The 14,729-nt window shown below is 38.2% G+C and overlaps 1 protein-coding gene across 3 annotated transcripts in view; it reads right to left on the bottom strand.

Moving 5' to 3' along the window:
* LOC143246800 (cell adhesion molecule Dscam1-like) overlaps positions 1-14,729 on the bottom strand; it is a 152,899-nt gene that overhangs the window by 36,716 nt on the left and 101,454 nt on the right. For all 3 annotated transcript variants that reach the window (XM_076493959.1, XM_076493957.1, XM_076493958.1), the window contains 5 exons: positions 14,043-14,191; positions 12,753-12,878; positions 10,390-10,560; positions 10,143-10,213; positions 8,713-8,941 (listed from right to left, as the gene is read on the bottom strand). In XM_076493959.1, the coding sequence (XP_076350074.1) occupies positions 8,713-8,941; positions 10,143-10,213; positions 10,390-10,560; positions 12,753-12,878; positions 14,043-14,191 (746 nt within the window). The remainder of the gene's footprint in view (positions 1-8,712; positions 8,942-10,142; positions 10,214-10,389; positions 10,561-12,752; positions 12,879-14,042; positions 14,192-14,729) is intronic.

The raw sequence follows: 14,729 nt of genomic DNA, 5'->3' as shown, positions 1-14,729 counted from the left end.
TTACCAAACACCAGGGTCTGTATAATGACAACACCATTAACAACTTACCAAACACCAGGGTCTGTATGATGACAACACCATTAACAACTTACCAAACACCAGGGTCTGTATAATGACAACACCATTAACAACTTACCAAACACCAGGGTCTGTATAATGACAACACCATTAACAACTTACCAAACACCAGGGTCTGTATAATGACAACACCATTAACAACTTACCAAACACCAGGGTCTGTATAATGACAACACCATTAACAACTTACCAAACACCAGGGTCTGTATAATGACAACACCATTAACAACTTACCAAACACCAGGGTCTGTATATGACAACACCATTAACAACTTACCAAACACCAGGGTCTGTATGATGACAACACCATTAACAACTTACCAAACACCAGGGTCTGTATGATGACAACACCATTAACAACTTACCAAACACCAGGGTCTGTATGATGACAACACCATTAACAACTTACCAAACACCAGGGTCTGTATGATGACAACACCATTAACAACTTACCAAACACCAGGGTCTGTATGATGACAACACCATTAACAACTTACCAAACACCAGGGTCTGTATGATGACAACACCATTAACAACTTACCAAACACCAGGGTCTGTATAATGACAACACCATTAACAACTTACCAAACACCAGGGTCTGTAAAATGACAACACCATTAACAACTTACCAAACACCAGGGTCTGTATAATGACAACACCATTAACAACTTACCAAACACCAGGGTCTGTATAATGACAACACCATTAACAACTTACCAAACACCAGGGTCTGTATGATGACAACACCATTAACAACTTACCAAACACCAGGGTCTGTATAATGACAACACCATTAACAACTTACCAAACACCAGGGTCTGTATGATGACAACACCATTAACAACTTACCAAACACCAGGGTCTGTATGATGACAACACCATTAACAACTTACCAAACACCAGGGTCTGTATAATGACAACACCATTAACAACTTACCAAACACCAGGGTCTGTATGATGACAACACCATTAACAACTTACCAAACACCAGGGTCTGTATGATGACAACACCATTAACAACTTACCAAACACCAGGGTCTGTATGATGACAACACCATTAACAACTTACCAAACACCAGGGTCTGTATGATGACAACACCATTAACAACTTACCAAACACCAGGGGGATCATTAACAACTTACCAAACACCAGGGTCTGTATGATGACAACACCATTAACAACTTACCAAACACCAGGGTCTGTATGACAACACCATTAACAACTTACCAAACACCAGGGTCCTGTATGTTGACAACACCATTAACAACTTACCAAACACCAGGGTCCATATGATGACAACATTATTAACAACTTACCAAACACCAGGGTCTGTATGATGACAACACCATTAACAACTTACCAAACACCAGGGTCTGTATGATGACAACACCATTAACAACTTACCAAACACCAGGGTCTGTATGATGACAACACCATTAACAACTTACCAAACACCAGGGTCTGTATGATGACAACACCATTAACAACTTACCAAACACCAGGGTCTGTATGATGACAACACCATTAACAACTTACCAAACACCAGGGTCTGTATGATGACAACACCATTAACAACTTACCAAACACCAGGGTCTGTATAATGACAACACCATTAACAACTTACCAAACACCAGGGTCTGTATGATGACAACACCATTAACAACTTACCAAACACCAGGGTCTGTAAAATGACAACACCATTAACAACTTACCAAACACCAGGGTCTGTAAAATGACAACACCATTAACAACTTACCAAACACCAGGGTCTGTATAATGACAACACCATTAACAACTTACCAAACACCAGGGTCTGTATAATGACAACACCATTAACAACTTACCAAACACCAGGGTCTGTATGATGACAACACCATTAACAACTTACCAAACACCAGGGTCTGTAAAATGACAACACCATTAACAACTTACCAAACACCAGGGTCTGTAAAATGACAACACCATTAACAACTTACCAAACACCAGGGTCTGTATAATGACAACACCATTAACAACTTACCAAACACCAGGGTCTGTATAATGACAACACCATTAACAACTTACCAAACACCAGGGTCTGTATAATGACAACACCATTAACAACTTACCAAACACCAGGGTCTGTATAATGACAACACCATTAACAACTTACCAAACACCAGGGTCTGTATAATGACAACACCATTAACAACTTACCAAACACCAGGGTCTGTATAATGACAACACCATTAACAACTTACCAAACACCAGGGTCTGTATGATGACAACACCATTAACAACTTACCAAACACCAGGGTCTGTAAAATGACAACACCATTAACAACTTACCAAACACCAGGGTCTGTATAATGACAACACCATTAACAACTTACCAAACACCAGGGTCTGTAAAATGACAACACCATTAACAACTTACCAAACACCAGGGTCTGTATAATGACAACACCATTAACAACTTACCAAACACCAGGGTCTGTATAATGACAACACCATTAACAACTTACCAAACACCAGGGTCTGTATAATGACAACACCATTAACAACTTACCAAACACCAGGGTCTGTATAATGACAACACCATTAACAACTTACCAAACACCAGGGTCTGTATAATGACAACACCATTAACAACTTACCAAACACCAGGGTCTGTATGATGACAACACCATTAACAACTTACCAAACGCCAGGGTCTGTAAAATGACAACACCATTAACAACTTACCAAACACCAGGGTCCGTATGATGACGACATTATTAACAACTTACCAAACACCAGGGTCCATATGATGACAACACCATTAACAACTTACCAAACACCAGGGTCTGTATGATGACAACACCATTAACAACTTACCAAACACCAGGGTCTGTATAATGACAACACCATTAACAACTTACCAAACACCAGGGTCTGTATGATGACAACACCATTAACAACTTACCAAACACCAGGGTCTGTATGATGACAACACCATTAACAACTTACCAAACACCAGGGTCTGTATGTTGACAACACCATTAACAACTTACCAAACACCAGGGTCCATATCATGACAACATTATTAACAACTTACCAAACACCAGGGTCCGTATGTTGAGAACACCATTAACAACTTACCAAACACCAGGGTCTGTATGTTGACAACACAATTAACAACTTACCAAACACCAGGGTCTGTATGATGACAACACCATTAACAACTTACCAAACACCAGGGTCTGTATGTTGACAACACCATTAACAACTTACCAAACACCAGGGTCTGTATGATGACAACACCATTAACAACTTACCAAACACCAGGGTCTGTATAATGACAACACCATTAACAACTTACCAAACACCAGGGTCTGTATGATGACAACACCATTAACAACTTACCAAACACCAGGGTCCATATCATGACAACATTATTAACAACTTACCAAACACCAGGGTCCGTATGTTGAGAACACCATTAACAACTTACCAAACACCAGGGTCTGTATGTTGACAACACCATTAACAACTTACCAAACACCAGGGTCTGTATGATGACAACACCATTAACAACTTACCAAACACCAGGGTCTGTATGTTGACAACACCATTAACAACTTACCAAACACCAGGGTCTGTATGATAACAACAACACCATTAACAACTTACCAAACACCAGGGTCTGTATAATGACAACACCATTAACAACTTACCAAACACCAGGGTCTGTATGATAAGAACACCATCAACAACTTACCAAACACCAGGGTCTGTATAATGACAACACCATTAACAACTTACCAAACACCAGGGTCTGTATGATGACAACACCATTAACAACTTACCAAACACCAGGGTCTGTAAAATGACAACACCATTAACAACTTACCAAACACCAGGGTCTGTAAAATGACAACACCATTAACAACTTACCAAACACCAGGGTCTGTATAATGACAACACCATTAACAACTTACCAAACACCAGGGTCTGTATAATGACAACACCATTAACAACTTACCAAACACCAGGGTCTGTATGATGACAACACCATTAACAACTTACCAAACACCAGGGTCTGTAAAATGACAACACCATTAACAACTTACCAAACACCAGGGTCTGTAAAATGACAACACCATTAACAACTTACCAAACACCAGGGTCTGTATAATGACAACACCATTAACAACTTACCAAACACCAGGGTCTGTATAATGACAACACCATTAACAACTTACCAAACACCAGGGTCTGTATAATGACAACACCATTAACAACTTACCAAACACCAGGGTCTGTATAATGACAACACCATTAACAACTTACCAAACACCAGGGTCTGTATAATGACAACACCATTAACAACTTACCAAACACCAGGGTCTGTTATGACAACCATTAACAACTTACCAAACACCAGGGTCTGTATAATGACAACACCATTAACAACTTACCAAACACCAGGGTCTGTATGATGACAACACCATTAACAACTTACCAAACACCAGGGTCTGTATAATGACAACACCATTAACAACTTACCAAACACCAGGGTCTGTATAATGACAACACCATTAACAACTTACCAAACACCAGGGTCTGTATAATGACAACACCATTAACAACTTACCAAACACCAGGGTCTGTATGATGACAACACCATTAACAACTTACCAAACACCAGGGTCTGTATGATGACAACACCATTAACAACTTACCAAACACCAGGGTCTGTATGATGACAACACCATTAACAACTTACCAAACACCAGGGTCTATATGATGACAACACCATTAACAACTTACCAAACACCAGGGTCTGTATGACAACACCATTAACAACTTACCAAACACCATGACAACACCATTAACAACTTACCAAACACCAGGGTCTGTATGATGACAACACCATTAACAACTTACCAAACACCAGGGTCTGTATGATGAAAACACCATTAACAACTTACCAAACACCAGGGTCTGTATATGATGACAACACCATTAACAACTTACCAAACACCAGGGTCTGTATAATGACAACACCATTAACAACTTACCAAACACCAGGGTCTGTAAAATGACAACACCATTAACAACTTACCAAACACCAGGGTCTGTATAATGACAACACCATTAACAACTTACCAAACACCAGGGTCTGTAAATGACAACACCATTAACAACTTACCAAACACCAGGGTCTGTATGTTGACAACACCATTAACAACTTACCAAACACCAGGGTCTGTATAATGACAACACCATTAACAACTTACCAAACACCAGGGTCTGTATGATGACAACACCATTAACAACTTACCAAACACCAGGGTCCATATGATGACGACATTATTAACAACTTACCAAACACCAGGGTCCATATGATGACAACACCATTAACAACTTACCAAACACCAGGGTCCATATGATGACAACATTATTAACAACTTACCAAACACCAGGGTCCGTATGTTGACAACACCATTAACAACTTACCAAACACCAGGGTCCATATGATGACAACATTATTAACAACTTACCAAACACCAGGGTCTGTATGTTGACAACACCATTAACAACTTACCAAACACCAGGGTCTGTATGTTGACAACACCATTAACAACTTACCAAACACCAGGGTCCATATGATGACAACATTATTAACAACTTACCAAACACCAGGGTCCATATGATGACAACAATATTAACAACTTACCAAACACCAAGGTCCGTATGTTGACAACACCATTAACAACTTACCAAACACCAGGGTCTGTATGATGACAACACCATTAACAACTTACCAAACACCAGGGTCTGTATGTTGACAACACCATTAACAACTTACCAAACACCAGGGTCTGTATGATGACAACACCATTAACAACTTACCAAACACCAGGGTCTGTATGTTGACAACACCATTAACAACTTACCAAACACCAGGGTCTGTATGATAACAACACCATTAACAACTTACCAAACACCAGGGTCTGTATAATGACAACACCATTAACAACTTACCAAACACCAGGGTCTGTATGATAAGAACACCATCAACAACTTACCAAACACCAGGGTCTGTAAAATGACAACACCATTAACAACTTACCAAACACCAGGGTCTGCAAAATGACAACACCATTAACAACTTACCAAACACCAGGGTCTGTATAATGACAACACCATTAACAACTTACCAAACACCAGGGTCTGTATAATGACAACATTATTAACAACTTACCAAACACCAGGGTCTGTATGATGACAACACCATTAACAACTTACCAAACACCAGGGTCTGTAAAATGACAACACCATTAACAACTTACCAAACACCAGGGTCTGTAAAATGACAACACCATTAACAACTTACCAAACACCAGGGTCTGTATAATGACAACACCATTAACAACTTACCAAACACCAGGGTCTGTATAATGACAACACCATCAACAACTTACCAAACACCAGGGTCTGTATAATGACAACACCATTAACAACTTACCAAACACCAGGGTCTGTATAATGACAACACCATTAACAACTTACCAAACACCAGGGTCTGTATAATGACAACACCATCAACAACTTACCAAACACCAGGGTCTGTATAATGACAACACCATTAACAACTTACCAAACACCAGGGTCTGTATGATGACAACACCATTAACAACTTACCAAACACCAGGGTCTGTATAATGACAACACCATTAACAACTTACCAAACACCAGGGTCTGTATAATGACAACACCATTAACAACTTACCAAACACCAGGGTCTGTATAATGACAACACCATTAACAACTTACCAAACACCAGGGTCTGTATGATGACAACATCATTAACAACTTACCAAACATCAGGGTCTGTATGATGACAACACCATTAACAACTTACCAAACACCAGGGTCTGTATGTTGACAACACCATTAACAACTTACCAAACACCAGGGTCTGTATGATGACAACACCATTAACAACTTACCAAACACCAGGGTCTGTATGATGACAACACCATTAACAACTTACCAAACACCAGGGTCTGTATGATGAAAACACCATTAACAACTTACCAAACACCAGGGTCTGTATGATGAAAACACCATTAACAACTTACCAAACACCAGGGTCTGTATAATGACAACACCATTAACAACTTACCAAACACCAGGGTCTGTATAATGACAACACCATTAACAACTTACCAAACACCAGAGTCTGTAAAATGACAACACTATTAACAACTTACCAAACACCAGGGTCTGTATAATGACAACACCATTAACAACTTACCAAACACCAAAGTCTGTAAAATGACAACACTATTAACAACTTACCAAACACCAGGGTCTGTATGTTGACAACACCATTAACAACTTACCAAACACCAGGGTCTGTATAATGACAACACCATTAACAACTTACCAAACACCAGGGTCTGTATGTTGACAACACCATTAACAACTTACCAAACACCAGGGTCCATATGATGACGACATTATTAAGAACTTACCAAACACCAGGGTCCATATGTTGACAACACCATTAATAACTTACCAAACACCAGGGTCCATATGATGACGACATTATTAGCAACTTACCAAACACCAGGGTCCGTATGTTGACAACACCATTAACAACTTACCAAACACCAGGGTCCATATGATGACGACATTATTAACAACTTACCAAACACCAGGGTCCATATGATGACGACATTATTAACAACTTACCAAACACCAGGGTCTGTATGTTGACAACACCATTAACAACTTACCAAACATCAGGGTCCGTATGTTGACAACACCATTAACAACTTACCAAACACCAGGGTCCATATGATGACGACATTATTAACAACTTACCAACCACAGGGTCCATATGATGACAACAATATTAACAACTTACCAGATACCAAGGTCCGTATGTTGACAACACCATTAACAACTTACCAAACACCAGGGTCTGTATGATGACAACACCATTAACAACTTACCAAACACCAGGGTCTGTATGATGACAACACCATTAACAACTTACCAACCACAGGGTCCATATGATGACAACATTATTAACAACTTACCAATCACCAGGGTTTATATGATGGCAACATGATTAATTACTTATCAACCACAGGGTCCATATGATGACAACATTATTAACAACTTACCAGATACCAAGGTCCGTATGTTGACAACACCATTAACAACTTACCAAACACCAGGGTCTGTATGATGACAACACCATTAACAACTTACCAACCACAGGGTCCATATGATGACAACATTATTAACAACTTACCAATCACCAGGGTTTATATGATGGCAACATGATTAATTACTTATCAACCACAGGGTCCATATGATGCAACATCATTAACAACTTACCAGATACCAAGGTCCGTATGATGACAACGCCATTAACATCTTACCAAAACCAAGATTGTTATTATGACAACATAAAAACTCCAACCACCAGTGATTTTACAATGAGAACACTAAAGACACCTTACAAAACTCCGATATGAGCTTGAAGACAACACTTAGGACACCTTACCGAACCATAAAACATGAATATTTTCTATACTGTTATTATATAGTAGTAGTCTGAAACCACTAAAGGTTCTGCCGAAGTAATTTACCAAATTCAAGTGTCTGTACAATGACCTCCTTGCTAACAGATCCAGCTCCTTTCCTATTAAAAGGTTGAACAACGACTTCATAAGTCCTTCCAGGAAGCAATCCACTCAGCTCCACTACATTGTTGTCCTTTCTTACAGTCTTGTAAATGTAGGACTCGTCTGAGCCGTATATTCGATGACCGACATAATAACCCTGAAGCTTGGTTTTCTCGGTTCTCAAAGCAGGAGCCTTTGACAGATAAGATACACGTCATTATTCATGGATCCCAAAGAACATTGTCAGATGTGAAAGACTGTTTAGTATAGGTGGTATTAATTATGTAGTTTGTGGATTAATATTTCGTGATGGTTTAAGTTTATTTCTGTAATAAAAGAGTTAACAGCAGACGATTTTTTTGGCATTTGTGTTTATAATTATTTGGTGTCGAGGCTATTGAACGTCGCGTAAAATATACTGATGTCATGAATTTATTCATATATAGAAAGCGAGCAGATGATTATGTGATAAATATATAAATGATATAAGACAAACGAGTACAGCAGACAGACAGAGGAGACGACAAAGTAAAGTCACTGGAAGTAGAATTTTGGCCAAATAAGTTTATACGTAAAGTTAACTGCTGTAGATGTGAAAGGCCTAACAGTTAAGGTAGGCCTAAATAAGTACATGTTAGAGGGTAACTAAGAGTTTTAGAGCAGATGACAAGTATAATTTATTCAGTCCCAAAGTAACTGAACCAGCTTGAATGCATCTTGACAAAAGGAACAGACGATTACTGGAAGAGCAGTATACGACTGTGGTAACTCACACTATAACTGTATGTGAATTATACACGAAATATTACTGCAATAGAAATAGAGGAAGGTAGTTTGCCTTGTCAACTAAAATTCTGAAACAATTTGATAGGCTTAAGTGGATTTTTGACAAAAAGAAGAGATCTGTAAATAGTGTATATGACGCGCCTATAATAACTAAAGTGTAAGTAATTTGTTGTACATACATTTAACAAATTCGAATAAAATGAGTTATTTTCAGAACAAATGGACTGCGTGCTGTTTGTTTATTTTTTAATTTATCGCCCAGAAATTACAGACACCTATTGTGGACGAATATTTAGCTTGTCACTCATATTATTTAACCTATTTATTGAATACTACTACTTTATATAATATTAAGAAGATTAAGCCCATTATTTTGACAAACAATGAAACCATGAAACTAATAAATAATTCAATTTGAAATTAATGTTAAGATCATAAACCGTATTTAAATCACTTAAATTAATATTTAAGTTATTATGACAGGGCCCTGAAAATTACGCAAAATAATGTATATACTAAATACGAATAAAACATTTACATGGTTAATGGAGTGAAACCGCTTTCTCTCTTGACCCTTAATCGTACGTGATTTACAATAGATTCATTACCTTCCATGACACTCGTAGGGTATGGGACGTTGTTGCCATGACCTCGACGTCTTGTGGTGGGTCTTGAGGAACTGTAAGAAAGAGGGACTTTGTTTTTTAATATGTAAACACATTAATAATGTTATTTAAACTTTTTAATTCATACTTTATGTGTTTGTGTTTGATTATAAAGAGCAAAAGTGAAAACACACTGAATAGTTTACATGTAGTATGTTTCGCTTACTTGTCAAAGTAACGATTATCTTACCTTCTCCATCTGTCGTGATAGGTATGACGTCACTTGGTAGACTCCGCCCAATGTCATTTTCAGCAAATAAAGTGAAATGATAGCGAGTCATCGGCTGTAAATCTCGGATGGTAACTTCCCTTTGATCTGGCTCCAAAATAAGTTCATCCACCTGGCGGTCAGTATTTAAATCTGTAATATGGTGAGTAATATATTCAGTATTTACGTCACAACAGCAGCCGTCTTCTTGGATAGATACCTGAAAACTAAATATTAGATCCATGAATTACTAAAGTTGGAGGCCTGGTATAACCAAGCCTGGATATGTTTGGAGATTAGGGCGTTCGATTCGCAATCTGAGGACTTTATTTTTACGCAGTATTTGTTTAAATATAATCCCCTTTGAAAATGAGATTACAACCTAATTAACGTTAAGTGTTCATAATAGCTCCGTTATTTTAAAATTAGGTATTATAAACTTAACAATAAAAACATAAAGTTTACTCCTATAATACCTAAATAACGTTTTCTCTGAAACAAAAAGCTTACAAGTTATATTACTGTGTAAAAGTGTAAGGACATACATTGTATTTCAGGTTACTTTCCAAGAACAATAGAAGATAAATCATAGATGAAACATAAACAAAAATTGATTAATCTTCGTGTTTATTACAACATAAACTTAGTGGAAAATTTGAGTTCATCAAACAGTTAATGTTTTTTATGTCCCATTTACTGTAATAAATACAGAAAGTATCTCAAACATTGTTTAAACATATTTAATCAAAGTGTCTTTTGTGATTTTACTCCAAGTGTCTCCAATATACTTCCATACATTATCTTCAGAAGCAAATTTTGATTTGTCAGGTTTGTTTGTTTTGAATTTTGCGCAAAGTTACGCGAGGGCTATCTGCACTGGCTTTCCCTAATTTGGTAATGTAAGAATAGAGGGAAAGCAGCTAGTCATCATTACCCACCGCCAACTCTTGGGCTACTCTTTTACCAACAAATAGTGGGATTGATCGTAGCATTATAACGCCCCCACGGCTCAAAGGACGAGCATGTTTGGTGTGACGGGAATTCGAACCCGCGATCCTCAGGTTATGAGTCGAACGCCTTAACCCATCTGGCCATGCCGGGCCGTGATTTGTCAAGTTTTTGATGTATCAAATCCCAGATCTGGTAAATTGGGTTCAGATCAAAGCTGTATGGGGACCATTGTATCATTTGTATTACTCCAGCAGCTTCTTTCTCAGCTAATTAATTTCTGCACGAGTTGGACGAGTATAGAAATTAAAAGACGGAGATAACGTAGAATGTAACGTACTGAAGACCTAAAGACGGAGATAACGTAGAATGTAACGTACTGAAGATCTAAAGACGGATATAACGTAGTATGTAACGTACTGAAGACCTAAAGACGGAGATAACGTAGGATGTAACGTACTGAAGACCTAAAGACGGAGATAACGTAGTATGTAACGTACTGAAGACCTAAAGACGGAGATAACGTAGAATGTAACGTACTGAAGACCTAAAGACGGAGATAACGTAGAATGTAACGTACTGAAGACCTAAAGACGGAGATAACGTAGAATGTAACGTACTGAAGACCTAAAGACGGAGATAACGTAGAATGTAACGTACTGAAGACCTAAAGACGGAGATAACGTAGAATGTAACGTACTGAAGACCTAAAGACGGAGATAACGTAGTATGTAACGTACTGAAGACCAAAAGATGGAGATAACGTAGTATGTAACGTACTGAAGATCTAAAGACGGAGATAACGTAGTACGTAACGTACTGAAGACCTAAAGACGGAGATAACGTAGTATGTAACGTACTGAAGACCTAAAGACGGAGATAACGTAGTATGTAACGTGCTGAAGACCTAAAGACGGGGATAACGTAGAATGTAACGTAGTGAAGACCTAAAGACAGAGATAACGTAGTATGTAACGTACTGAAGACCTAAAGACGGAGATAACGTAGTATGTAACGTAGTGAAGACCTAAAGACGGAGATAACGTAGTATGTAACGTAGTGAAGACCTAAAGACGGAGATAACGTAGTATGTAACGTAGTGAAGACCTAAAGACGGAGATAACGTAGTATGTAACGTACTGAAGACCTAAAGACGGAGATAACGTAGTATGTAACGTACTGAAGACCTAAAGACGGAGATAACGTAGTATGTAACGTATTGTAGAAATGGCTGTAATATTGTATTCTAAATGTTATTTATACGCAACACTCTAATGTTTGTAGCGAAAATTTCTCTTACATGTGCTTTCACTTTAAGACAATAAACTAGGCTTCTCTTGTGCAGTTTTTACACAAATATATGTGTTGAATTGAAGCTGTTGTTCGAATCAGCTTACCTTGTTTGTAGTGGACTATATATTTATTTAGTTTTCTATTCCCGTCAAAGGGTTCAGACCAGGATAACGAGACGCTACGAGATTCGACCTTTGTGATTTCTATTTTTCGAGGTGAATCAGGAATACCTAAAAAATTCGATATAATTTTGCATTACAAAATATGATTAGAAATATTATTTTATGTAAAGCCATACCTGTATAGCGCCACCTGCTGTTAACTAATATTTCGTGAATGGTGCAAAGAAATACTTCCAGATATTTTTACATTGTATCTATAACACATTCACTTTAAATGTTAATGGATATTGTACAGACATATCATATCTAAGCATTGGTATTTATTTCATCTCAAAATTATTTTTTCCAAAACACGTTCATCAAATTAAGGTGTAACAACCCTACCACTAGATGGCAGCAAAGTAGTTGTGGTTGTTTTTCGTTACTATGTCAGACTGTAGCCCGGCATGGCCAAGCGTGTTAAGGCGTTCGACTCGTAATCCGAGGGTCGCGGGTTCGAATTCCGGTGGCACTAAACATCCTCGCCCCCTTCAGCCGTGGGGGCATTATAATGTGACGGTCAATCCCCCTATTCCTGGGTAAAAGTTTGTTTGTTTGTGAATTTCGCACAAAGCTACTTGAGGGCTATCTGTGCTAGCCCTCCCTAATTTAGCAGTGTAAGACTAGACGGAAGGCAGCTAGTCATCACCACCCACCGCCAACTCTTGGGCTACTCTTTTACCAACGAATAGTGGGATTCACCGTCACATTATAACGCCCCCGCGGCTGAAAGGGCGAGCATGTTTGGCGCGACGGGGATGCAAACCCGCGACCCTCGGATTACGAGTCGCACGCCTTAACACGCTTGGCCATGCCGGGCCCTAAGGAAAAAATAGAATATTACTTACATGAAACGATAGCTATTCGTTTGCTTTAGGTTTAACAACTGCTTCCTTATCTTAAAGATTTAACAGTGTCTTTAAGGTTATCTGGTTTTGATCTTTGACCTTTAAGAACAGCCCTTCTTGTTTTACGTTAGCCATTACTGAATTTTCTTTAAGTTCTTATAACCGAAATTTTCAACTGTAATTCAACTTTTAAAGAAAAATAGTTGGTTGAACTCGTAAACCGTGAAGCCTACCTAGTGCTGTATTTCAGGGTTAAAAACTCTGAGTCTTATATTTAGTTCGATTTCACTATTTAGTTTGTTGATACTAATGGAGAACTCTAAACAAATGAAAATTACATTCTTCAAAACTTTAAATTCTAAGTTTTTCAACAAACAGTCCTTACCTAAGACCTTTAGTTGAAGGTTTCGATCATCACTGCCCCAATTATTTCTTGCCTGACACATGTAGATCCCAGAATCTGTTCTACTGGTTGAGTAGATTATCAATTCGGACCTCGTGACGTCATCGTTCGCTGTCGTGTCCACTGTGTACCTAGTTCAGAGTGGCCAACTGTTTATTTACTTTTAGGATCTGGAATTCACAGCAACTAATACACTGCTGGCTATAATACTACGTTGATTGGTTAAGTTTGAAATGTTTGGACCCATCAACGCACTAAATACGAATCTAAAACACTTTAGACATATGTTTCTTACTGTTTGGATCTCTTGCAAACATTTAGATGTGACATACGTTTCCTACTGTTTGGATCACATTTAGATGTGACATACGTTTCTTACTGTTTGGATCACATTTAGATGTGACATACGTTTCCTACTGTTTGGATCACATTTAGATGTGACATACGTTTCCTACTGTTTGGATCACATTTAGATGTGACATACGTTTCCTACTGTTTGGATCACATTTAGATGTGACATACGTTTCTTACTGTTTGGATCACATTTAGATGTGACATACGTTTCCTACTGTTTGGATCACATTTAGATGTGACATACGTTTCTTACTGTTTGGATCACATTTAGATGTGACATACGTTTCCTACTGTTTGGATCACATTTAGATGTGA

This window comes from Tachypleus tridentatus, chromosome 3, assembly GCF_004210375.1.
Source record: "Tachypleus tridentatus isolate NWPU-2018 chromosome 3, ASM421037v1, whole genome shotgun sequence".
Lineage (NCBI taxonomy): Eukaryota > Metazoa > Arthropoda > Merostomata > Xiphosura > Limulidae > Tachypleus > Tachypleus tridentatus.
Note: the sequence above shows the minus strand (reverse complement) of the source record. Positions and strands in the feature narration are given on the sequence as shown.